At 39.2% G+C, this 26,618-nt stretch overlaps 4 protein-coding genes across 5 annotated transcripts; 1 reads left to right on the top strand and 3 right to left on the bottom strand.

Moving 5' to 3' along the window:
* On the bottom strand, positions 363-2,693 carry LOC104737097. The gene is made up of 6 exons (XM_010457197.1): positions 2,078-2,693; positions 1,906-1,984; positions 1,695-1,771; positions 1,498-1,612; positions 706-1,160; positions 363-609 (listed from the first exon to the last, which is right to left on the bottom strand). Exons 1-6 carry the CDS (start codon positions 2,566-2,568, stop codon positions 546-548), a joined length of 1,281 nt encoding a protein of 426 aa, XP_010455499.1. The 5' UTR covers positions 2,569-2,693; the 3' UTR covers positions 363-545.
* Positions 3,643-6,845, bottom strand: LOC104737096 (cytochrome P450 709B3-like). Its single transcript, XM_010457196.2, has 5 exons — positions 6,432-6,845; positions 5,148-5,371; positions 4,819-5,063; positions 4,375-4,741; positions 3,643-4,252 (listed from the first exon to the last, which is right to left on the bottom strand). The coding sequence occupies exons 1-5, from the start codon at positions 6,712-6,714 to the stop codon at positions 3,809-3,811; spliced, it is 1,563 nt and encodes a 520-aa protein (XP_010455498.1). The 5' UTR covers positions 6,715-6,845; the 3' UTR covers positions 3,643-3,808.
* LOC104737095 (GDSL esterase/lipase At1g31550-like) lies at positions 12,629-14,453 on the top strand. Of its 2 annotated transcripts, none has more exons than XM_010457195.2 (5): positions 12,629-13,014; positions 13,179-13,391; positions 13,477-13,625; positions 13,720-13,993; positions 14,127-14,453. In XM_010457195.2, exons 1-5 carry the CDS (start codon positions 12,741-12,743, stop codon positions 14,366-14,368), a joined length of 1,152 nt encoding a protein of 383 aa, XP_010455497.1. In that variant the 5' UTR covers positions 12,629-12,740; the 3' UTR covers positions 14,369-14,453. The 2 variants fall into 2 exon arrangements, with proteins under 2 accessions (XP_010455497.1, XP_010455496.1); XM_010457194.2 differs by having other exon boundaries at positions 14,088-14,453.
* On the bottom strand, positions 23,345-26,257 carry LOC104737094. Its single transcript, XM_010457193.1, has 4 exons — positions 25,078-26,257; positions 24,854-24,949; positions 23,735-24,772; positions 23,345-23,650 (listed from the first exon to the last, which is right to left on the bottom strand). The coding sequence occupies exons 1-4, from the start codon at positions 26,179-26,181 to the stop codon at positions 23,555-23,557; spliced, it is 2,334 nt and encodes a 777-aa protein (XP_010455495.1). The 5' UTR covers positions 26,182-26,257; the 3' UTR covers positions 23,345-23,554.

Genomic DNA, 26,618 nt, shown 5'->3' with positions numbered 1-26,618 from the left:
TCAATATTTCTATAATTCGGTCTTTGGCACGTAAATATAACATTTATAAAAGATATGCATAAACCAGCAAGAAGTACTTCGCGTATTATTATGTGCATCATGCTGAAATATCAAATACAAAGCCGTGAGAAATCAAGTTTATAGATGGACCCTAAAACAGAAAGAAGTGTTTTTTTTTTTGTCAACAGTTCGATTGAATAACCGCCAACAATTGCTGAACCGCCGCAACAATATTCATGACAAACTCACTCTCTGAGCTGCAAAAGGATTTGNGGGGGGGTTAATACTGAAATTACGACATCTAACAAATTTTCAGTAATAAAATCGGTTTGGTTTGAAATCAATATTTCTATAATTCGGTCTTTGGCACGTACATATAACATTTATAAAAGATATGCATAAACCAGCAAGAAGTACTTAGCGTGACATTATGTGCATCATGCTGAAATATCAAATACAAAACCGTAAGAAATCAAGTTTATAGATGGACCCTTAAGGCCCTAAAACAGAAAGAAGTGTGTGTTTTTTTTTTGTCAACAGTTCGATTAAATAACCGCCAACAATTGCTGAACCGCCGCAACAATATTCATGACAAGCTCACTCTCTGAGCTGCAAAAGGATTTGAAAAAAAACACAAAAAATGATTAATGGGACGAATAACTGTTAAACATAACCATGTGCCTAGTTAATGGTTTATCAAATCACCTGCCGCGACTTGCATCATACTTAATGCCCATCCTTGCACTGACTGACCGTAGAGCCGCATCCCATGCTAGGATTGTGTCTTTGTCAGTGTTTCCTGAATGCTTACCGAACACTCCCGTTTCTTTTATCCTCATGTCGCGTGGCTCCACCATGTAGAAGATGGGAATGACTCTGAGCATTCCCTCATCCATGTATTTTTTTATCACCATCAGCTCCTGCAAGCACCATTTGGACTCTAGGTAGTTTTGAGTGAAGACTACCAAAGCAATACTCGAACCTTTTATCATTCGGGAAATGGATTCAAAAGGTGACTGCCCTCTGACAGTTTCATGGATGTCTAACGCAACATTGATCCCATACATTTGCAAGGCACGTATCAAATGTGAGACAAAGTTGGAGCGCACATCTTGGCCGCGGAAGCTGATGAACACTTGGTTATTCACTGTGGGAGATTTCTGCAATCGAGAAACAAAAAAGATAGCTTGGCCAGTTTAGCTGGAACTGCTCAATCTTGACAGGTTTAAGAAAACACTGGAACTGCTAAACTGATTTGGAATATTCTATTTCATTATACAACAACGGTAGCAAGAAAAAATGAGCAATAGTAAACAACCAAGTTATACATATGTATATCACATGTTAAATATTAAAAATGTAAAAATGTAAATTTTTCATAACTTTAATACTAAATAAGAAAACCTTAAAAATATAATTCTATTTTATGTAGAATAAAAAATGGTCTCGTGGTGTGTCACGGCTTAATCAGAAAAAATGAGCAACAGGGAGAAATACCTCAAACACTGGTATTGGGTTGGCACCTTCCTTCTTTTTAGTTTCCTCAGATAGCAACTTGCTCAATTGTTCCTCACATTGCTTGGAGAGTTTATCTATGGGATATGTCTCCCAGCTGCAGCCAAATGAAGTGAAAGTTGAGTGAAAAACTTTAATGAAGGCAGCAATTAGTGTTGCTGTAAACAAGAGCAAATCACCTAAAGTTTCCTTCAAACCCCAAACCCATACTTCTCATAAGAGACAGCAAATCTTCTTTACGTTTCTTGATCGTGATCTGTCTCAACGAAATTGGATTTATAAATAACACTTCAAATTATGTTAGACTTTTATAAGATAAAAACTGTTATCAGATTTCCACGGCCGATCTAACATAGATTCAATAATGACTTAGTCAAGACAAAGGCAAACCTGAGACAATTGGTTCATAGTGGCGGGATCATCTTTTGTAAAAGCCTTATTAACCTGTTTGGTTAGTTTTTCAATGAAGCTGGCAGAGACCAATATAGACCAATATTATGACTATGAGACCTTTGGATTGGATAAAATCTTGTCATCATAAATGCAGCTAAACAAAACTTACTCATCTTCTTCTCGGTACATGAAGTCCCTTGTCGTCGTGACAGACTTCAAAGCTTCTCTCCAGTTTTTGATCCTCACCTCCGATCTCAGCAAAGCCTCCATATTATTCCTCATCGCGGTTTTATGTTCTTCCTCCTCGCGCCTTAGGAGATTTTTACCGAACAAACCCTGGACCCGGATCACGTCCTCTGGCTCCAACTTGTAGTAGATTGGAATCGTACGCAGCTTTCCTATGTCCATCCGTTTCTTCACCAGCACAAGCTCGTCAAGACACTCGCGTGACTTGGCGAAACCGACAGAGAAGATCACCAGCACGAAACTCGATTCCCGGATCTTGTTCAGTACCGTTCGAAGGTCTTCTGACACTTTGTTATCCCGTCTCAACACGCTGACTCCGCTGCGTTCCAGGCCAGATTTCAGGTAGCTTGGGACCCCGTCCGGCACATCCTCCCCGTATAAACTGAGGAACACAACTTGCTTCTCCGCCGCCATGGACTCGCCAATTCAAATATTAAGCAGTTTCGAAAGTACAAAATTCAAGAAGTGTAGAACCAAAAAAGTGAAAAACTGTAAGATCTTGAGGTCTGAGATAAACCATCTATCCTACTACAAACACATCGTTGACTCCATAAATCATAAACAACACTTTTATTTTATCGGCGTGTTTAAATAGTATTCAAGTACACTCCAAATGCTAAATTGACTATTAAAAAAAAGTTACCTACAACCTACTATTTTGAGATACGGTAAATCTTCTATAAATTAAAAAAAGTTATATGTCTTTTTGTTTTTACAAATTTAGTTGGTTTTACTGTAATCTATGTAAATACTATGTTGAAGTTTAATCCAACTAATCATTAATTTAGGCATAAAATGTTAGGATTGGAAATCTCAAAAATATGTTATTGATGATTTATTAAAATAATAATAAGAAAATATATTAAAAATAGTAAAGATAAGTCAAATCATAGTAATGTATGAGATGAAGTTTTCAAAATATGATCTTGATACATTTTTTTTTGGTATGCAATATGATCTTAATACATGAAAATAAAGAAAATAATCACAATTACTCATGTCAAAAAACCACAATTACTCCATATAATCTAGGATGAAATTAATATATGGTATCCGCTAAGGACATAATCCGAAAATAAATAATCTGGAACTATATGATAATAAGATCATGGTACCAAATACGTAATTTTGATAAAATGATTTTTTTTTCTATTCTTTTTAGTGTTTTTTTAAAAATAAACGTTTTTTGAAAAAAAAAAAATGATCGGATAGAATTTGGGTGCATATTCTGAAAAAAAATACAAAAAAAAAAAACGTTTTTGGATATTTTTCTCTTGATGTTTATTGATACGATCTCTAAACGGAATAAATCAAAAACCAAGTTAATCAAATTGAGCTGATCCAAGCAAAACTCGAAACCAGGTTGACCAAATCAAGCCGAACCAATCAAAACTCAAGTTGAGCAATGAAAGCTAATAAAGAAGGTGAGAGAAGATTTATATAGTAGGCACTAGGCACCTTAATTATATCGTTTGATTTCAAAAGATAGAATCGACGATGAGAAATCAAGAAATTAAAACAGCCACCACATGTTCTGAATTTATTCCCACTTCATTTAAGTATGTCATCTTAACATTTATTTAGATCAAGGCCAATTACAGAACATAACTTGACTAAATCCATTGAGATCTTGTTTTGTAATTTGTTCTCTTCCTCACCGTTGAGAACTACTATCGAGAGGCTGAAGCATTACCGGTAAGCCGTATTGCGGAAAGAGATTGAAGTTATCAACTGGCGTGTGCTTATACTCCGGGGAGAGGCTAAGATGGAACCGCTGAAGGATCATAGTGACCACAGTCTTAGCTTCGAGCATGGCATAGTTTCTTGCAATGCAAGCTCTTGGCCCAACTGAGAACGCGAGGAGAGCGTTTGGGTTAATGGCGGCTTGAGAAACGCCGTTTTCGAATCGCAAGGGGTTGAATTGTTCGGCGTCTTCTCCCCATATGGCCTTGTCGCTGTGCATCTTCAGAAACGGAACAATAATGCTCGTGCCCTTTGGGATCTCTAAGTGTCCTACCTTCATATCTTGTGTTGCGTCTCGTGTCATTTTAATCACGGGTCCGTACAGACGAAGCGACTCCATCAACACCATGTTCAACTGCAAGATAAATAGGTTTCCCCAATCACACATAGATCCATTAGCTTCAACCACAAGAAACTTAAACAATTTTTCCCAATTGGCTTCAACCGCAAGGAACTCTTTGGGAAAATCAACATTACCAGTTTGAGTTTGGATAAGGTGTCTGAATCTGGGATCTTATCTTTACCACATTCATTGAAAACCTCTTCTCTAAGTTTCTCTTGCCAATCTTGGTGTAAGCTCAGTAACATCGTAGTCCATGTCAACAGAAGCGAAGTAGTTCCTTGCCCTGAATAGTAGAAATTCTTGCATTCCTCTATGATCTCATCATTTCTCATTTTTCTATCAGACTCTTGAGATTTTGCAGCTTTCAACATGAGCCCTAGAAGATCGTCTCCATAGTTCTTACATTCTGAATTTAGCCTTGTGTCTATGATTCTTTTGATCGAGTCCTTTAATTTCTTATCGAGCTTCCATAGTCCAAGGTTGGTAGGCGTAGGAAGGTATCTTGAAACACAAGAAAAAACAAGTTTAAGAATATCTTTGTCTGAAAGTTTCAGAGTAGTGAGTATTATTATACTTACTGAGTTCCAGGGATGAAGATTTTAGTGAGAGAAGTAACATAATAATCTTCAAGCTCTTTCTGTGCTCTAGAGAACTCGATGCCTTCCCCGTAACTGCTTCCAAACGCAGTGGTGGCTATAATGTCGGAGGCCAATCTATAAAACTCTTTGTCCATCTCCAACTTCATCACCACTTCACCATTACTCTGTTTGCTCCACTCGTCGAACATCCTCAAGGTGCAATCCACCATCGGTTTCGTCATAGCCTGACAGTTTTAGCAAGCAGATTAATTAGATTTTGTTTCAGATCCGTCCGTGCTGAGAAGTTGAATAAAAAAAGAAGAAAAGACCTTGAGATGGTCTATGGAGAAAGCAGGGTTCAAGATTCGTCTATGGCGAGCCCAATCATCACCGTCTATAAAGGTTAGTCCTTTACCAAAAAGTAGGAAGACCTCAGGTCTTTTTACTGGTATAACAGAGAAACCGAACTTGCTCGACAGGATCTGTTTTGCTATTTCAGAATCTGAGATGTATAGCGTAGGTTTTGTCCCATTCCAGTATAGAAATGTTTCTCCTAATTAAAGCATAGACACAACTTGTGTTTGTGTTAATCAATCCTCATCTATGAAAAGTTAGGCCTGGGCAAAATAACCGAATCCGTAAATACAACCCGAGAAACTGGTATCCAAAATTTTAAAATTACCGAATGGGTTTAGGATTTATTGAGATCGGATATTTGAACCCGATCGGGTATTATCTGATATCCGAATGGATACCTGAATTAACCCGAACAAATATAAACAAAGTATACCCGAATCCAAAAATCCAACCCGAAAAACTCATATCCAAAATTTTAAAATAACCGAATGGGTTTAGGATTTATTGAGATTGGATACCTGAACCCGAACGGGTATTATCTGATATCCGACTGGATACCTGAATTAACCCGAACAAATATAAACCTAGTGCAAAATAGTCATAAGTAGGATTTGAACTGATTTCCTAAAGCATTTAAGGGATGCATTGAAACCATTTTGCCACTTTAATCTATTTGACTAATTTTAAAACCTCCAGTATTTATGTATTACTATGTACAGCTTCCTTTAAAAAAAAAAAAAAAAATTAGTTACGAAATTTTTTTGCTTATTTTGTAGAGACTTAATTGTATTTTTTTATTCCATAACTCTAAATATCAAAATATTGTTTTATATTAAAAAACACAAAAAGAAGAAATGCAAAATAAATAGAACATTTTCAACAATAAACATGTTTGTCATATCTTTTCTCCACCTTTAATATTAGAGATAAAGAGATTTGAATTCGAGTACTTTGTTAAGCTTAAGATATAAATAATCAAAAACTGAACCCTTTGTCCAAAAAAAAGAAAAAAAAAATCAAAAACTGAAACCAAATCTGAAATATATTTTGTTTATTGGCTAAAACCCGAACCGACTCGAATCCGATTAATGTTTATCCGAAATCCGATCCGAATACTAGAAATACACGAATGGGTCTATGACCCTTTTATCGAAATATCCGAAGATCTAAAATATCCGATCCGAACCCAAACGTCCAGGCCTAATTGAAAAGAAGAAAATAACAAAAACAATTAGGAGATGGGATAGAAAGGGCACCGTATTGAGACATCCATTGGTGATAGTGAGGAAGCACACGAGGGAAGATGTCGTTGGACTTGGGATCAAGAACCCAAAGGTTTGTTTCTTTCTTCATCTTCTTCATCTCACTGAGGTTTCCGTACAAGATTTTGTACTTTGGTCCTGAGATTCCTTGTCTCTTAAATCTCCTTGACAGCATCAATGGCCGCCAAAGGAGGATCAAACAAGCTTCCCATACCTTGGGAACAACGAAGAGCAGAAGAACGAGCACTAAGATATTGGTCGTGCTTATGCGTTCCATTAAAAGAAACACAAGTATTATCTCCTTTTTTTTCTTTCTGGGAAGCAAGATCACAAGGGATAGAGGATACGACTTGTGATTTCCGATATGGATCACATGATTCACATATATGTTTGTTTATACAAATGTAGATCAGGGTCAATAATTTAGTAAGGAATAAAATATTTATCCTTTATAAATGTCACTACAAAGTTTCTTTTTCTAATTAACTACATAAGGACCCATGATTTTAAAATTGTTAAAGAAAATAAATCCTAAACACTATATAATTTCTTTAAAATATAAAAACAAATTATTTTCTGAATTAAAGATATTAATAATTTTAGTTTAAAAAATCATATTTGTATTTACCTTCATATACTTATTTATAATATTATATTTTTAATATATTCTAACAATTATTACAATAATCTAAAGTTAAATTATATCCCACCAAAAGTTTTGCCAAATACTCATCATTACAAATATTATTATTGTCAAATTTCAAAAACATTTCACAACTTATTACAAAATATTTCACATGAAAATAGTTCATCAAAACAACATATAATTAATAACTATGTACAATTTTACTGTATGTTTTACCATTAAAAATATGCTCTTACACCCAAAATTATTTTATTGTTAAAGTATGCTTTTTTCACCACCTAAAATGTCTTTTAAACAAATTTTATGTTGCTTTACTTTTATTTTGGCATAATTACTAAAATTGTTTTGTGACATAATTTTTTTAACCATGAAACTTTTTTACTCCAAAGATAGTTTGGATAAACAACTGGTGAAAATTATCTACTCAAGTACAATGATTTTATGACCAACCCAATAAAAGTTTTTTATTGAGACATTGAAAGAAAGTTAATATAACATAATAGAAATAAAAATTTGAAAATAATAATTATGATGGTATATATGTTTTAGATAATTCAGATATACAAAATAAAAACTTTATAAACAATCCAAAACATGACATATGTCATAATCACATTAAAGGATTGATGACCTGTTTACTCCTTAGAAGTATCACATTGTACCAAAATTACTTAAAACTATGACGTCGTCTCAAATATTCTCGAATCGTAAGTTCTCAAATTATTTCTACCCGAATAAAATGATCTCATATATTTCTATATATACCTGGGTTTAAACGGTTTACGAACCAAATCCGATAAAAAACAACATAAATCCGGTTTGAAACCAATTTTAAAATGGTTTACCGTTCTAACTTCCCAAATTTCAAAATCGCTTCTCAATTACTCGATCAAGTAGCTTCCATTGAAGAACCTGCATGAATAAAAATTATATCAGAAAAAAATCAAAGATCAAAAGCTTTCGATATAAACATGTAAATTTATGTAGATATAATGTTATTTTCTTAATTAGCTGTCCTATTACGTTTCAAAAATAATAATTCTTTTGACATAACTTATGTTATTCTTTTTAGATTTGTTATTCCCTATTTATTGATTAATAATAATATACATGTTTAATGAATTATTTTTTTTTGTTTACACATGTCAAAATCTAATTGAGAAAACACATATAATATAAGTAGCGTACAATGAAAATATATTACTTTGTTAACTTTCCTTTTTGATTTAGAAAAATTATTTTTAGATATAAACATGTAAATTTTACGTAGATCTAATGCTATTATCTTAATAAACTGTTTTGAAAAATAATAATTTTGGACACATGTCAACATCTCATCAATATACTTGACACGTGTCATAATCATGTTAATGACTAACTTTCAAAACCCAACTTTATATAATAAGATTAGTTCAAATTACAGAGATAAAAAAGAATTTAATCTTAAAAACTGCGTTGAAAACATAAAATGATATTTTTTGTAACAAAGGAAAAGTGTCAAAATGACACTCTTTATGAAACTATTAAACAATGATTTGTTATATTTTTACGTGTGAGTTTGTGACTAATATAAGTAAGTTTTTTATACTTTTGTTTAAGATTTAAAGAGAATTTTAATGATTTTAAATAAAATCATAGAAAGTATAAAATGATGGATGATTGGATTCTAATAGATTGTTAGATTTTTTTTTTAAAATGTTGGTGATTTGTTTTTCCTAAAAAATCTTGCTGATTTGTAGCATGAATTCAAAAGGTTGGAGGTGCTTATTCCAAATGGTCTTGTCGAGCAGTTTTCCAAGTTTAAGTGCAGGGATTGGGTCTTCTCCATGCGGCCATGCCTATGGTTGTTACGCTCTTGCCATAGTGAATACGCTGTTGCCTGAAATGAGTATCTCTTAAACAAACGAGGGATCTTGTCGAGTGTGGAGTCTAAAATGAATGTTCTGATTTTATCCCATTCTGATGTTGAGTGGATTCCATGGAACCCATTCGTTAGCTTACTCAAAATCTGTTGCGAGAAGCGACACTAGAAGAATAGATGATTTTGTGTTACCAGTGGTGCTTGACAAAAGGAACATGAGGAATCAACAATCATGTTCCACTTCAACATACGATCACCCGTTTAAAGTCTATTTTGCATTCCAAGCCATGTTATGAAGGCAAACTTTGGAGTAGCCTCGGAAAACCAAATGCCCTTTGCCCATGCACACACGTGTTTCTCTGTACGCAGCTGTAACCAAGTATCACAAGTCGAGAACTTTGGCTTGAAACCTGTTCTCCATTTCCAAAGGTGCCCATTGATGTCTGGCTTCCTTTTCGCTTTTGCGACTGCAATTTCTGCTTCCACATTATTTTAAACATCCACTCGGTGCCTTCTAGCTATGTGGGTTAACATGACTGATTTAACGGTCTCATGTTTAGTAATCCCAAGCTTGATACTTCCCCTGTCGCCTAATTGATCATGTAGCGTTCCCATGGAAGACCATCTGTCATACCAAATGGAGTTTTCTTACCACTGTGTACTTTTTTGTGATGAAATTTTTTTTTTCTAGATCCCAGAATTTAAATAATTTTGGGCACATCCAGGAACCATGAGAGGATGATTCGGCAATCTCCCAGAAGGAACTGTGACGGATGAGGTAGGTGTGAACCCATTGTCCCCATAATGATGTCTTAGATAGCAATCTCCAAATGAGCTTTAAACCACAAATGATGTTTGTCTCTTTCAATGGCCGTAGACCTAGCCCACCCTCACAGTGAGGTAAGCAAACATCTTGCCAAGAGACCTTTGCATTATGAGTTTTCAGGTCAGGACAACTCCATAAGAAAGCAGAACATAGCTTCTCAATCTCCTTCATGCATTATCCTCGCAGCCGAAAAGCAGAGGACCAGAAAATTGTGATGCTCATATGGACCGACTTAATGAGTTGTCGAATCTTTTCTAACAGTGGCGAGTAGTCGTGACTTGTCATTGCCTTGGTCAGAAGCAGTAAGCCAAGGTAATGAACCAGCAATGTACCAACCTCAAAGGGGAAAGTTACTTGGATCACCTCTTGTATAGTTGGGGAGATTCCAGCCATATACAAGGTAGATTTCTTGAGACTTATTTTTAGACCCGAGTTGTTAGCAAAGTCATCAAAAATTTGGATTACTCCTTCAACTGATCACTGAGTTCCCTTAGCAAAGACCATGCGATCTTCAGCGAAACAAAGGTCCGTGACGAGGAGGTTGAGACAGCAAAGGTGATAACCAAACCTATTTATTGCAGCCGCTTTATTGATCAAGTGTGAGAGGGAATTCATACAGATGACGAACAAGTACGGAGAAAGAGAGCACCCCTGCCTCAATCCTCGTGCACTACAAAAAAATCTTGCTAGCTCACCAATAATCTGTACCAAGAAAGTTGTTGTTGATATACATAACCGAATCCAGTGGAGAGAAGTGTGCATGTAGCGTATTGAGCAGAAAAAACCACTGAACCGAATCAAAAGGTTTAGATATGTCTATCTTCATAGCACACCGAGGAGAGATGTCATCCTTCTGATGGTCCTTGACCAGTTCTGAAGCTAAGAGAACATTCTCCATGAGTAATCTGTCCTTCACAAGGCTGACTGGTTCGAGGGGATAATCTCTGTGAGCATTTGTTTAAGTCGGTTAGCAAGTATTTTCGAAATCACTATATAAATGAATTTACAGCAGGAGATAGACATGTTGTAACGCCCTAACTACCATCTTTCAATAGGCCCCATGTTTATGGATCTACCTTTCTTAATGGACCTTATGTCATCTCAATAGGTCTGTGAGCCCATTCATATCAGACGGTCAGTTTGCTACGTCCGGGAGGGTTTTAAAGATTTGTTACCATCACTACAAATCACCACATGATCTTTCCCTGTGTTTTGTCCTCACTCGCACATTTCTGACAGTCTCTTCCCAGAAGGTCACCCATGCTCAGACTACTCCAGCATAAACACACTTAAATGGGGAGTTCTCACAAGACCTTTGACCAAAAAGATAAGTGCACTTTGGTGACATACGTGGACAAATCAATTCTTTTAAAGCTCTCTACAAGGCTCTCAAACTGGGGTGTCACAATTCACCAACGCTAACAGATCGCAACGTCTTTGTTGCACACCATGATCGTCACCCCGACGGTGTGAGCCTACTTAACTCCACACTCATCTAGGTTCGCCTCTAATATCACTTGTTACAACCCGACCGTCATCTCGCAGTGGGCCCCATGTCCACACTTTCTTAATGGGCCTCACGTCCTCTCACTAGGTCCGAGAGGTTTTAAAGACTTGTTACCATCCATACAAATCACCATATGATCTTTCCCTGTGTTTTGTCTTCACTCGCACAGTTCCGACAATCACATCCCGAAAGATCACCCATGACTATCCAGCATAAGCACGCTTAACTATAGAGTTTTCTCAAGACTTTTGACCAAAAAAAATTGCACTTTGGTGACATAAATGGCCAAATAAATTCTTTTAAACCTCTCCCCAAAAAAATCCAAGAAAAAACTAGCCGTCTCATGTTTAATGGTTCCTTGTGTAGTAGCTACTAAGCTGTCAACACCGTTTATCTCTCTGATTTAATTATGAGCTGCTCTGATCTATTGCAATGTGAAACACACGGTTAATTTTAATCCCGCCAGTGGAGTTTGGACCTCTGTTTCGAGAAATCCTCTTCAAGCCCAACGACATGCTGCCACTCTCAAAATCTTATGCCTCTTTTTGCAATGCATCAACAGTCTGGCTTCATCGTTTCCCGTGTGCCTACTATGTCTCTGAGGTAGTAGGATGATGTGATCATCTTCGCAGGCGACTACAGTTAGTTAGACGTGGGGAAGGCGTTTAAAAAACCTTTGAAGTTTGTGAACTTAGTAGCTACCTTGCCGATTTTTTTGCTTCTTGTGAAAACTTATCGGGATGATACCGAGTCCTTATTTCACTCCACCTCTGGGATGTACAGGTTTATGTAGAAATTAAAGGAACTGAAGCAGGGTATACGAACTTTTACTAGAAATCGCCTGGGAAATCTGGTTAAAAGAACTCGTGATGTTCACGCTGAGTTGTGTGCCAAGCAAGCAAAGACTTTAGCACATCCAAATAAACAAAGTTAATGATACTTGAAGAAGTTGGTTGCACGATTGAAGAATATGAAGAAAAGGTTGAAAAAACAATCTTTTGAAAACCATCAACCATTATATATATATAAAATACATGAGACAATACTTCGGGATAAAATAGTTACAATTTTAATACTTCGGCATAAAATAACTACAATTTTAATATTTCTACATGAGCCCCTTAAAATGAAGGGACTCCAAATAGATATTTTCCAGGGTTAAACTTAAAACTTAAAAGTCCAAGCACCCGTTTGAAACGATACAAACAAATACAAACTTTCGTAGGCCATAGAAAGTAAATTGCCTTGCCGCTCCACATAATAGCCACATAATTTGGTGAGTTTGGTGAAAATATTTTTATTTATAAGGCAACAAGAAAGGCTCATTAACTCATCGGTCCATCCCATCAATTTTAGTTCATAACTCATCGGTCTGTCCTAGCTACTTAGATTTTTAAAAATCATAAAAAGAATTAGAAAAAAAAAAAATAGAAAGTGAGAAAGTCACTTGGGACCTCTCTCGTATGGCGTCGCTAGATTCTCATGTGTTGAAGAAGCTGGTTTGCCTTTCTTTTTCTACTCTTTTTATTATGATCACTATGGTAAACTCGGAATCACAATGCCAGAATTTCGAGTATATCATCAGTTTCGGTGATTCGATTGCTGACACGGGAAACTTGCTCTGTCTCTCGGATCGTAACAATCTTTCTTTGAACGGTTTTCCACCGTACGGAGAAACTTTTTTCCACCACCCAACCGGTCGGTCCTCTGACGGCCGTCTCATCATTGACTTCATTGGTACTTCTCTTTCTTTATATGTAAAATGACACTTTGAGTTTGTGTTTTAACTCTTCACTGAATTCTTTATGTAAAATCTTTCTCTGTTTTTTTTTTGTTTTCTTGAACTGCAAGTTAGCAATTTGTAACCTTAAGTGATAGATGCTACAATTTTTTTTTTACAGCTGAATTTTTGGGGCTTCCATACGTAACACCTTACTTCGGATCTAAAAATGGAAACTTTCAAAAAGGAGTTAATTTTGCCGTAGGCTCAGCAACGGCATTGGAAGCTTCTTTTCTCGAGGAGAGAGGATACCATTGTCCTCACAACATTAGTTTAGGGGTTCAAGTTAAGGTCTTCAAGGAGAGTTTACCAAATCTATGTGGCTTGCCATCAGGTAGTAAAGATCAGCTTTAATGGTATAATTATAATGTTTTTTTTTACGTAGTTTGAACTTTGAACTCAATCATATTTGTTTTTAGACTGTAAAAATATGATTGGAAATGCTTTGATTCTCATGGGAGAGATCGGAGGGAATGATCATAATGGCCCATTCTTCCAACGCAGACCCATTGACGAGGTCAAAGAGCTCGTTCCGTTGGTGATTAGTACTATTTCTTCTGCAATTACGGTAATTTTACTACTCACATTAACGAGTAAAACAAATTGATCAGTTTGTCAGAAACCATAATCTATTTGTTGCTTTGGGACTGTCTTGAATCCAGGAGTTGATTAGTATGGGGGGAAGAACATTTCTGGTGCCTGGAGAGTTCCCTATAGGATGCTCAGTAGCATATTTGACATTATATCAAACATCAAACATGGAAGAATACGATCCTTTTGGATGTCTGAAATGGCTGAACAAGTTTGGAGAATATCACGACGAACAGCTTGAAGCAGAACTCAAGAGACTCAGGAAGCTCAACCATCATGTCAACATCATATATGCTGACTATTACAATGCTTTGTTGGGCCTTAACCAAGAACCAACCAAATACGGTAGCCTTCTTGATATATACCTCCACTGAATCTTTACAACCAATTTTACCGATTTCGTAATAATCACGAGTTTCCAAAACAATGCTATTGTCAGGATTCATAAACAAACCCTTGTCCGCTTGTTGCGGTGTAGGAGAACCGTACAACTTCAACTTTAGTACATGTTGTGGGAGTTTTGGAGTGGACTCTTGTAATGACCCTTCAAAGTATGTCGCCTGGGATGGCATTCATATGACTGAGGCTGCATACAAATTTATGGCAGATGGAATACTCAAAGGACCATACACGAGTCCTCCTTTCAATTGGACATGCCTCAGCTCCAAGATTAAGAACAAGAATTCATTAGACACACAATCTTCATTGATGAACAGCTGATAGTATAAATGACGAAAGAAAAATAATTGTCGTATAAATGTAACTCAATTTGAATTGATTTCTCATAATTATGTTCAAAATCTGATATTATGTGTTATGTATGTAGTTATGTTTTGATTTTATTCTTGGAAAATAATCATGCATTTCTTTGATAGTTATGTAACTACAAAAAATTAATTTTCAAAGGTGAGCAAAGTATTGTTATATCTCTATTAATTTCTGTGTTTATGTTAACAAATAGAACAAATAAGTTCAATCATGCTATGGTTTTTATCGACATTAGGAGGTCTCCGAGTTAAAAATATGCCACAGATTTGTTGTTGTAGCTAACTTCTAGCAAATGCTTTTTTGTTTTTTGTTTTTACATAGTTACGGAGTATAAAAAATATGCAACTAATCAACGAGAGGGGCGTATATATTCATTTGTTGGACTTGGACAACATGAAAAGGAAAAAAAAATGCAAGTAATAAACGGGAGAGTCATATAAAAATTGAAAACATATTTCCATATCAGCCAGTTGGATTTAAACTAAGCAGAGACTGATGTTGTAGTTGGATACCACAAACAACAATCAATAAAACAAACAAGCATTATATAAAGCATTACATCATCCATCGCAATTAAAGAAGGGTGTTGACCGACACCAGATGGTGTCAATCAATACTGGCAATCTGGTGTCGATGACACCATACAAGTGTCGACCGACACCATGCTCGACATCACAAAAACTGTAGTTTATATCGACTGACACCTCCACATGGTGTCGATCGACACTCCCACACGTTATCGAATCGTCCTCGTATTGGTGTAGACCGACACCCTAACTGGTGTCGACCGACACCGATGCCGAGCATCGATTTCCTTCGATCAAAAACTCCGAATCTCGCCTCCAAGCTTCTCCAATCTGCTCCATGCATCCTCAGGAGCAAAACCTCAGCCATAACAGCCACGAAAAACCATAGAGAACTCAAAAGAAAACAATCACATAAGCACCAAATCACTTAAAGAACTAGAGATCTTAGCTTAGATAAGCCATGGTCATGCACTCACCTCTTTGCAGGAAGTTTCTGACCAACAATGACGAATCCCACACTCCCAGCAAGTTTCTAACTCCTTCCTAGCTTTAGATCCCTCAAGAACAACCAAGAAATCTCACCAATCTTCCCAAAAACTCAAGAACGCTTCTTTTCTCTCAAAAACAAGGAAACGACGACAAAAGAACTTTTCCAAAACCCTTTCTGTCGACCTTTCACTTAAATAGTCTGGTTAAATGGTTTTCCTTAAACGAAACCGATCCAAATTGATAATTAAATCGAACTGGCTGAACCAGAAATTATTGGTGTCAACCGACACCACCCTTGGTGTAGATCGACACCTATGTTACAATTCTCCCCCACCAATATAGATTCGTCCCTGAATCTCGAACAACCATCAGCCAAGGATGCCTGCGCAACCGTCTCCACAGCCCGCACTCCTCCGACCGATCTACGGAAGGTAACCTCTAGAAGATAGACTCACGTTTCAAACATTATTTGCTCTCGACTTTTGGACTTTCCTTTACTCATAGGCCTTAACCTTCAGTTTTTCTTGGCTCCTCATCAGGCTGAAGCCTACATGCCATGATATTGGCTCCTCACCAAGCCTAAGCCCGCATGCCATAATGTATAAGGAAGTCCAATACTCGTCTCTCGGGTTGCCACCCTACAGCGCGCCCCATGATCGTCATTTGAAGTCGATGTACCAACCATATTCACAGGCCACAAAGTGTCAGAACATGGCGGTACTAGAAGAACCGAAGTCCCCCAAGAGCCATTCATGGCCAACTGTCTTTAGCGCAAAACAATTCTGAACACGTCTCAGTCCTATCCCTAACCAGGTTTCCTTCCCATGGCTCGCGTAGAACAACATAATGCCCTACCAACCACATATTCCCTCACTGGAATACCTCATGACCACACAAGGATCATCACAATGCCACTAGGGCCGCCACGAAGACCAACATATGTCCTAAACAGGACCGCCACAAAGGCCAAACAAATGTCCTAAACAGGACCGCCACCAAGGCCAAACAAATGTCCTCAACAAGACTGCCACAATGGCCACTCGTCCCGAAGGACCGTCACAAAGACCACTTGTCCCGAAGGACCGCCTAAACATGCAACATTGGCTAAGCAGCCCGCCACAAAGGCCTCACAATGACTCAACAGTCCGCCACAAAGGCCACACAAGCCCCTCCAAGGCTCACAACCAATAAAAATGGACAAATTCTAACTCACATAAAACTTTTCATTTTTAGAACTTTCCACTTTTAGAAACTTTCCACTTCTGGAAATTTCCAGTTCAGGAAACTTTCCTTTTCCGATACCAGCTTTGCGAAACTTCATATCCCGAACAACACCTTATCTTGTTATTTAGTCGCACAACCAACCACCCCTAAGCGACCAAGTAAACAAGCGATATGGGCTGGAATACTCCATTCCCGCTCTAGCCACGGACTACAACTGGGACCAGGCTAGACAAGTTCAACTCGCGACCTGCTTCTCGAACCACTTCTTGAACCTTGCCTTCATCTTCGCCTATGGCTCCCAAGTCTGCTCCTTAACACCATCATAGTCTCAAAGGACTCTCATCAAAGGAATCTTCTTCTTCCGAAGTTCCTTTATCCTCCTCCCGACAACCTTCATTGGTCTGGCCTCCAAAGTCATGTTAGGTTGTATATCCTCAGGATTCTTAGCCAACAACTGATCATCCTCGCGGAGACACTTCCGCAACATAGACACATGTAAAACCTTGTGGAATGCACGCATAACCTCAGGTAACTCCAGCCTATATGCTACCGGTCCCACCCGCTCAATCATTCTGTACGGACCCATATACCTCATACTCAACTTAGTCTCTGTCAATGACATGTTCAGAGCCCACAACATGGCCATCTTGATGTGCACTCTATCTCCCACCTGAAATTCAAGATCTCTCCTTCTCCTATCGGCATAACTCCTCTGCCGATCCTGAGCTTCCTTCATGTTCAGCTTGAGAACCCAAATCTTGTCAAAGGTCTCTAGAACAAAATCTGCCCCGTACATGCTCCTCTCCCCCACCTGAGTCCAGCATAACGATGTACGACACGACCTCCCATACAAAGTCTCATAAAGAGCCATCCTGCTCGCCTGGTAACTGTTGTTATAAGCAAAATCTACCAAGCTCAGGTGATCTGCCCAATGGCCACCCCAATCTAGCACACACATTCTCAGCGTATCCTCCAACGTCTAGATCGTCCTCTCTGACTGTCCATCTGTCTGGGAATGATAAGTTGTACTCAGATGCACCTTAGTGCCCATCTCTGCCTGAAATGCCCTCTAAAACCCCGAAGTGAACTTGGAATCTCTATCAGACACAATGCTCACTGGCACCCCATGCAACCTGACTATCTTCTTAATGGCCAGAAAATATGCTCACTTAGTCAACCGGTCCACAATGACCCATATAGCATCGAAAGCCCGAGACACTGGCAACCCTACCACGAAGTCCATAATGATCATATCCCACTTCCACTCTGGAATGAGAAGACTCTTCAGTAACTCGCCTGGGACCTGATGCTCAGCCTTCACTAGCTGACACACATCACACCTCGCAACCCAACTAGCCACATCCTTCTTCATCCCGACCCAATGATAGTACCTCTTGAGATCACAGTACATCTTTGTCGCTCCTGGATGGATAGAGAACATGCTCGTGTGAGCCTCTCTCAGGATCTCCTGCCTCAACTGCTCATCCTTAGGCATACAAATTCGCCCATGCACCAAGATGGTACCGTTAGCCGAGACCAGATACTCAGAATCAACAGCCTTAGAGGCATTCACCAGCCCCAAATCATTCTTCTGAGCCAACCGCACCCTGCTAAGAAGGTCTGCTCTATCAGCTGCCTCCAAACCTAACGGCTCCCGAGAAACAACACACAAAATCAACGCACCAATCTCACCTACTAGAGACTCCATATCATGCAGCCCTCTTCTGTCTCAGAGCATCTGCAACCAAGTTAGCCTTACCAGGGTGATAGGCTTTCTCCAAATTATAATCCTCCACCAGCTTCATCCACCGCCTTTGCCTTAAGTTCAGCTTGAGCTGAGTGAATATGTACTCCAGGCTCTTAATATCTGTAAACACCTGTACCTTTTACACCAATAAGATGAGATCTCCAACTCTTCAGGGCAAAAACTACAACAGCCATCTCCAATTCATGAGTATGATAGTTTTCCTCATGCTTCCGAAACTGCCGCGAAGCGTAGGCAATCACCTTCCCATGCTGCATCAACACACAACCCAAACCAACTCTGGATGCATTAGTATAAACCATATAGGTTTCTCCCTGCTCTGACAATGCCAACACTGGCGTAGTAGTCAACATCTCCTTTAGGCTTGCAAAGCCGTCCTCACACTCCTGTGACCAAACAAAAGGAACATCCTTCCCTGTAAACTTAGTCATAGGACGTGCTCTGCTCGCAAAGCCTTGCACAAATATCCTGTAATAACCTGCCAATCCAAGGAAACTCCTAATCTATGTGGCATTCTGCGGTCTAAGCCAATCCCTGATAGCCTGAATCTTTTTTGGATCTACAGAAACCCCATCTACAGAAACAATATGATCCAAAAAACCCATCTCACGCTGCCAGAAACTACACTTGCTCAACTTGGCAAACAACTTCTGCTCACGCAGCTTCTCCAGAACTGCCCTCAAATGCACTGCATACTCCTCAGGACTCTTAGAATAAACCAGGATGTAGTCGATGAAAATAATGATAGACACGTCCAGAAACTCCTAAAACATGCTGTTCATCAATCACATAAATGCTGCTGGCGCGTTAGTCAACCCAAACAGCATCACCACAAACTCATAATGCCCATACCTCGTCCTGAATGAAGTCTTCCTCATATCTGCCTCATCTATCGGAATCTGATGATAACCCGACGCCAGATCAATCTTGGAGAACCAATAGCACCTCTCAGCTTATCCAACAACTAATCGATCCTGGGAAAAGGGTACTTGTTCTTCACAATGACCCAGTTCAGACCCCTATAGTCAATACACGGAAACTCCCATCCTTCTTCTTAACAAATAACACCAGCGCTCCCCACGGTGATACACTAGGAAAAATGAATCCCTTGCTCAACAAATCCTCTAACTGTTTCTTCAGCTCTGTCATCTTTGCTGGAACCATCCTGTAAGGAGCCTTGGATAACGGTGTCGTCCCTGTTTCCAGTTAAATCGTAAAAGGATCAGACCGATATGGTGGTAATCCCTACAATGGCTGGAACACATAGACTCTAGCATAGATATAGTAACCAAATAAGCCTCGCGACCCTTCTCGATCATCTTCCCAGCCTGAATGGCCGAGATCACGAGACTCCCCGAAGTCGGTCTAACTCCTCAAAAACCAACTTCCCTCATAGACACTCAAACTCCACTCTACCCCAATGACAATCAAGATGCACCATATGCCGATGCAACCAATCCATCTCCAAGATAACGTCATACAACTCCACCGGACTGATAAGCAAATCCACTGGCCATGACTCTCCTGCGATCTGAATATCAATACCTCTCGCCCGTCCAATAACTCTCAGAAACTTGCCTCCCGCAACTCTGAAAACACCCGTACGCTCTCTGGGATCTCCTTTGATAGCCGCACTCTATGCACACTCCAGAGTACTAAAACTATGAGTAGCTCCAAAATCAAACATAACATGAGACTTAAACCCGCCCACCAACAAGGTCCCTACACAAACTTCATGTGTTGAGAACCTAACACTTTATCACATGCAAAACATAAAATCTGAACCTACTAAGAAATCACAAAGACAAAGTACCAGAAATTATACCTGTGATCGCCCCAGCACTGGTTCCACTAGCCTTTGCAGTCGCGTAAACCCATGGTGCCTGCTCGATCCGAGCCACCTGCTGCACTCCCGACTGCACCACCTGCTGCAAAGCTGCCACTACCATCGGCTGCAACTTGGGGCACTTGAGCTTGATATGCCCTGGCTCCCTGCAATGATATGCCCTGGCTCCCTGCAATGATATGCCCTGGCTCCCTACAATGATAGCACTCCTCTGGGACAGCTAGCAACCTTGTGATCCATGCTCCCACAACCGAAGCACCCTGCAGCACTCGGCCTCAGCGTAGCCTCCCACTTTCTCTTGGTTCCCTGCGCAGGCTGGACGTCTGGACTAACCGCCACTGAATGTGCCCAGATGTCCTCCTCAATCTCTGCTGCAGTTTCAAACAGCTCTGCACGAGTAGCATAGCTCCGCACTCTACAGTGAACCCTCAAGTCATCATGTAGGACCCTAATAAACCTCGTGATACGAGCCTCCTCATACTCCATATCCCGACCCCCACACATCAGAAGTTGACTGAACTCCAAGTCAAGCTCCCGCACTGAGCGAGTCCACTGAGACTGAACGAACTACACCTCCAACCAATCTAGTGTCTCTCGAGGAAAATACTTGCGGTTGAACTCCAAGATGAAGTCAGGCCAAAACATCTCCCTCTGCACTCTCCTAGCAGCCACATATCTCCACCAAAACTGAGCATCACCAGAAAGGTTGTGGACTGCTATATCCACCCAAAACTCCTCAGGACATCTCAAAGACTGGAAGTTACGTTCCACTCTCGTCCTCCACGCATCAGCAACAGTAGGATTAGTACCTCCCGAAAACCGCTTGGTACCAATGTAGTTCATCTCCCTTAGCATATTGGCATACTAGAAATGACCTCCTACACCCGCAGACACTTGAAGCACTACCTGTATCTGAGCCGGTACCACTCCCGGTATCCGCTGCAACAGCTATGTCAATAAGCCCGCAAGATCAATGCCTCCTCCAGGGGCTCCACCTGCTGGGACTCCCGCACCCGGAACACTAGCATCACCAGCCAACCCAGCACCGACCCAGCCCACACCGACTCCATCAGCACCTACGGTCATGTCAGTACCCCCGCCGGCCACACTCATGGAACCCTCCTGAAAGCCCTGCGACTCGCCAACACCCTCAGCTGCCACATTCTGCTCCACAACATCACTAACCACTAGGGCTCTGCCCCTACCACGAATACGTCCGCGTCCACGACTATGTCTACGTCCTCAACCACGACCAGCAACAACACCCTCTCTAACCATCTCCACTACCATGAACATAAGGCTAAGCAAATAATTCATCAAAAACACAAAACATAACTCACCATGGAATCACACTGTAGGCTAGAAGAGGATGTTCTAGGACTCCATGCCACACACAATAGACTAACTCACATAATCAATGACAACATGCAAAAATCCACAACATCAATAACAGAAACCCAGTGAACCCAAACCTAGAACTGTAAGGGCTCTGATACCAAACTGAAACGACCAATGGTCATATACACACTAGCCACCTAACCATATTCAAACCAACAGTGGAAAATATTGAATACCAATAAACCAACAAATATCAAATAACCAATAACCAATAACAGATCATTGCAAATATCCAATAACCAAACAACATAAAACAAGGAAACAACAACCTAGCAATGTTCTACTGACCCAACTCTAGCAACCTAACAGAAGCCAGACAACAACCAATCGAGTCACTAGAACATCCTCCTCTTCATTGCCTTGATTTCACGATCACATTTTGCCTTTACCTGCACCACAAACACAAATTGAGATGCATGAGTATTTTATAAACACTCAGTGAAGCAATCCTCTTATATACTGGGCTATGCACACAAGCAATAAGATCTCTACATGCCACAAACAACAATCAGTAAAACAAACATGCATTATACAAAGCATTGCATCATCCGTCGCAACTGAAGAAGGGTGACGACCGACACCAGATGGTGTCGACCGACACCATGCTCGACATCACCGAAAATCTTGTTTGTGTCGAACGACACCTCCACATGGTGTCGATCGACACTCCCAAAAGTTATCGGATCGTCCTCGCGTTGGTGTCGACCGACATCGATGCCGATCATCGATTTTCTTCGATCGGAAACTCCGAATCTCGCCTCCAAACTTCTCCAATCCGCTCCATGCATCCTTAGTAGCAAAACCCAGCTATAACAGCCAAGAAAAACCATAGAGAACTCAAAGGAAACAATCACATAAGCACCAAAATCACAGAAAAACTAGAGATCTTAGCTTAGATAAGCTATGGTCATATACTCACCTCTTTGCAGGAAGTTTCTGACCAACAATGACGAATCCCACACTCCCAGCAAGCTTCTAACTCCTTCCTAGCTTCAGATCCTTCAAGAACAGCCAAGAAACCTCACCAATCTTCCCAAAAACTCAAGAACGTTTCTTTTCTCTTTTTTTCTCTCTCAAAAACAAGGAAACGACGACAAAATAACTTTTCCAAAACCATTTATGTCGATCTTTCACTTAAATAGTCTAGTTCAATGGTTTTCCTTAAACCAAACCGATCCAAATCGATAATTAAATCAAACTGCCAAACCAGAAATTATTGGTGTCGACCGACACCACCCTTGGTGTCGATTGACACCCATCGCCAAAACGCAAAGTTTTGGTTCGCGGATATTACATTATATATATAACTTACACTCTCTCCGTTTCAAAATATAAGATGTTTTAGCTAAAAACACGCATAATAAGAAATGTCTATTTTTAAAAATATTATGAATATTAGTTTAGTTTAGGTTTTAAAAAAATATATGAGATACCAAATTAACATTAATTTTTTCAGTTTATTCATAAATATTTTAAAATTTGACTTATTTTTTTGTTTTCAGGTAAGCAATCATAAATAAACATTAAACTATGTAACTAGAAATGCAAAATATAGAAAAAAATGTAAGATTAATTTTTAATTTTCAAAACTAAATAAATTCATCAAAATAATGAAAATAAAGACTTCAAATATACATTTATTAAAGTCAATGCAATTTGTTAAATAAATTGATAAAAATAAGTAGCGATGGATAATAACTTAGTAAATTTAAGTAAAATAAAATAAAAAAAAGGAAGAGAGAGAGACCGAGAAATAAGTCCTCTCCTTTTATGCTGTAGGAGGAAGTGATAAATGGAGCTTTTGGGGTCGTGCTTAGGAGACATGTCTTTTAGTCTTTATATTCCGAAATCACAATAATTCACAAAGCAAATTATGGTAATTAGGTGAACTAGAAGTTCATGTGACATCTACGTAGGATTGAAGCCTTGAGCTCCACCACCTCCAACTTATGATCCTCTTCCGTTGCATTTTTCCAGTCATTATCCTAAACATAATCGTCTCAGATAATATGATCTAGATATATCGAAATGAAAATAAAAGACGACATAATTACATGGAGAAGACTCACCCAGCACAAAGCGCACTCTGGGTGTATCACAGAGCCACATAGTTTGCATATATAACCAGGATGCCCAGGATCAACAGCCTTAAGACATATCTCACAGTAGTGGTTAACCACTTCTGAGATCAACGTGTACAGTATAGTCAAAGCATGCTCGTGTACTCTGTGCCTGACAGAGTTTGGTAACCCAAGGCACTCCCCATGGCGGTAAAACTTGCACTTGACGCAACCATAGAAGTATTTAGTGCATGCTTTACCACAACCATTGCATGCTATAACATCACTATCCCTCATCTTTGAATTATCTTCAAATGAAGCCATGAAATGATGAAGATTGTGCTCGTGAATGTCGGTAAGCTTCAACGATGCTTCCACTGATTTGGTACAGTTCACATGGAAATAGACATCGTTGCATTCTTTGCACTTGTAGCTGTAAGAATTTATGCTTTCTCCGCAGCTAAGACAGCGAGATCCTGGTGTAATATTCCTTTGGATATGAAGAGAATGATAATGAAGCGGGTGGTCTACTTTTCCTTCGACTTCAAGACACTCTATGTGATATGTCTCTTCACATGTTAAGCATGACGGTGATTTCCCATAAAGCTCCTCGTCGCAGACACTGCAAAGGTTTTGCTTTGATACTGTACCAAGAAACTCAACCAAGTTATGTCCCTGCATACATTTACCTTCCCAGTTTATATATTTGGGCTCTGGTCGTGTGTCCCGTGTGAGGCATTCAATATGAATAACATAATCGCAGGTTCGACAGAAGAGATTGAACCCACAAATTGTTTTCTTGCATAGATCACATTTCATCTCTTCCAAAGGAGGTTGTGGCAGGAGAGTCAAAGGGTGGTTCTTGTGAAACCGACTCTTTAACCGTTGTGCTACTTCTGCACATTCATCATGAGCTACAAATTCACATTTCTCACATTTATATGCATCCCCAAGTCCTCCTTGCTTGCAAATAGTGCAAGTTGGATCATGAGGACTACTACTCAAGTCGCAGGATGTTAAGATATGAGTATGTTTTATATCATCAATCTGCATTATATAAGAAACATTAAACTATATGAAACTTCCCTAAACCAAAATCAGTATGGAAAAAATATTAAAATTTTATACCACAAGTTTGTGTTCTGTAGATTTCACTCCCGTTGATGTTGTTGCGTCCTCACTACTTGCGTAAGTATCCTTCAAATACTTTATAGTTGGTTTTTTCTGCATTTAGTTGTACGCAATTCTATCAATTAACATGGAGCTAAAACAAGTTAAGAATATATTTGGTTTAGATCTTAGAAATCATAAAGAATATAATAGAACATGAAGTACTAAATAATTTTTAAGACCTTCGGGATAATGCATTCGATGTGTGCCTGAAAACAACAATCACAAGAATAAGCATAGCTCCCAACGTTTATAATGGTCTCACAGACATCACAATACTCGTATCCCTCTGTTGTGAACAATTTGTACTGAACGGGATGCGTGTGACATGACTTACGGAAGACAAAATCGGGTATCTTGAGACACTCGAAATGGAAGTTAGAATTGCATTCGATGCACCAGTAGTAACAATTCTTCCATATCTTTTGAGGCTCATGGCATATATTACATGGTTTCTCTGTGGTGATCGCTCGTGCAGCATTACGTTGCACGTACACCAACTCATGGTCATGAGCCTCGAACTTAGAAGATCGTAACAAAGAATCTGCGCATCCCATGTGAAGGTAGAAACCACACCTCAGGCAGCCAAAAGGGACCCCAGAGATCAGTTCTTGACATGCGTTGCACTGAGTCTTAAGCTCTCTGTGTTGCATATAGTTGAGGCGTTTTAGAGGGTGGTCCGGGTGCACTGGATGTTGAATCTCACTTGGAAGATCGAGACATTTCGCATGTGCAAAGGAGAGACAGTAGACACATCCGTAGCACTGAGTTGTCTCTGAATACGGACGCTCGCATATGAAGCAAAAGCCGCTACCATTGGATCCACGAGGCCAGCAACGAGCTAGGACATGCCTGTGACTATAATGGTACGTTAGATTTGCATCCCAAATATTAGTTAACTCCTTGGACACACACTCAAGATCGATCTTGATTTGACAGATCTTACATTCATAGTAAGATCCAGAAGAGACAGACCCACATCCACAGCAAATGAAACATCCCGGCTTTTGACCAGGCTGACGGGGATGGAACTCGAGGCTATGTTTTGGATGCAGCTTGTGTTGCAGCTCGGGAGTCAACTTAGAGCAAAGCTTACATAGATCTAACTTACATGAGTGACAAGTGTAATGGATCAAGGTTTGTCTCTCGCACAAGCTACAACTTCCTTCTTCCGCATCTTTGGCTTCTGTTAAGCTTGAGGGGCAGTTATGGGAGAAGTGCTGAAACGTTTCCATTAATGTTTTGTGTATGCCACTGTAAGGAAGAGGATAAACAGTGGAAGACATAGCCAAAAGATAAGAAGGATCAGAAAGTTAATCATCAAAAGACTCTGAAGTCAACCTAAGATAATGTGGATCTAGATTTCAGTTCATAGGTGTAACAAAGTATTTTAATACCTTATCAAAATACGACAAACACAACAGATTTTTATAACTTATCCAACTACCATCCTCCTGTCATGTATAATCATATGCTATATTATATATCACAAATTCTTGAAAGGAATCATTTGACTTTTTATGGGTTGTCACCCATTTCTCCGTCTGCTTAGATATAATACAAATTATATCATTATCGTTATATTTCGTCCAATACAGATTTATGGCGCCGTGCTTACTCAATAAAAAATGGGGACCAATGGCCATAGCTTTTTTTTTTTTTTTTTTTTTTTTTTTTTTTTTTTTTTTTTTTTTTTTTTTTTTTTTTTTTTTTTTTTTTTTTT

The sequence above is a fragment of the Camelina sativa genome, chromosome 13, assembly GCF_000633955.1.
Source record: "Camelina sativa cultivar DH55 chromosome 13, Cs, whole genome shotgun sequence".
Lineage (NCBI taxonomy): Eukaryota > Viridiplantae > Streptophyta > Magnoliopsida > Brassicales > Brassicaceae > Camelina > Camelina sativa.
The sequence above is the reverse complement of the archived record's forward strand: the minus strand, read 5'-3'. Positions and strand labels throughout refer to the sequence as shown.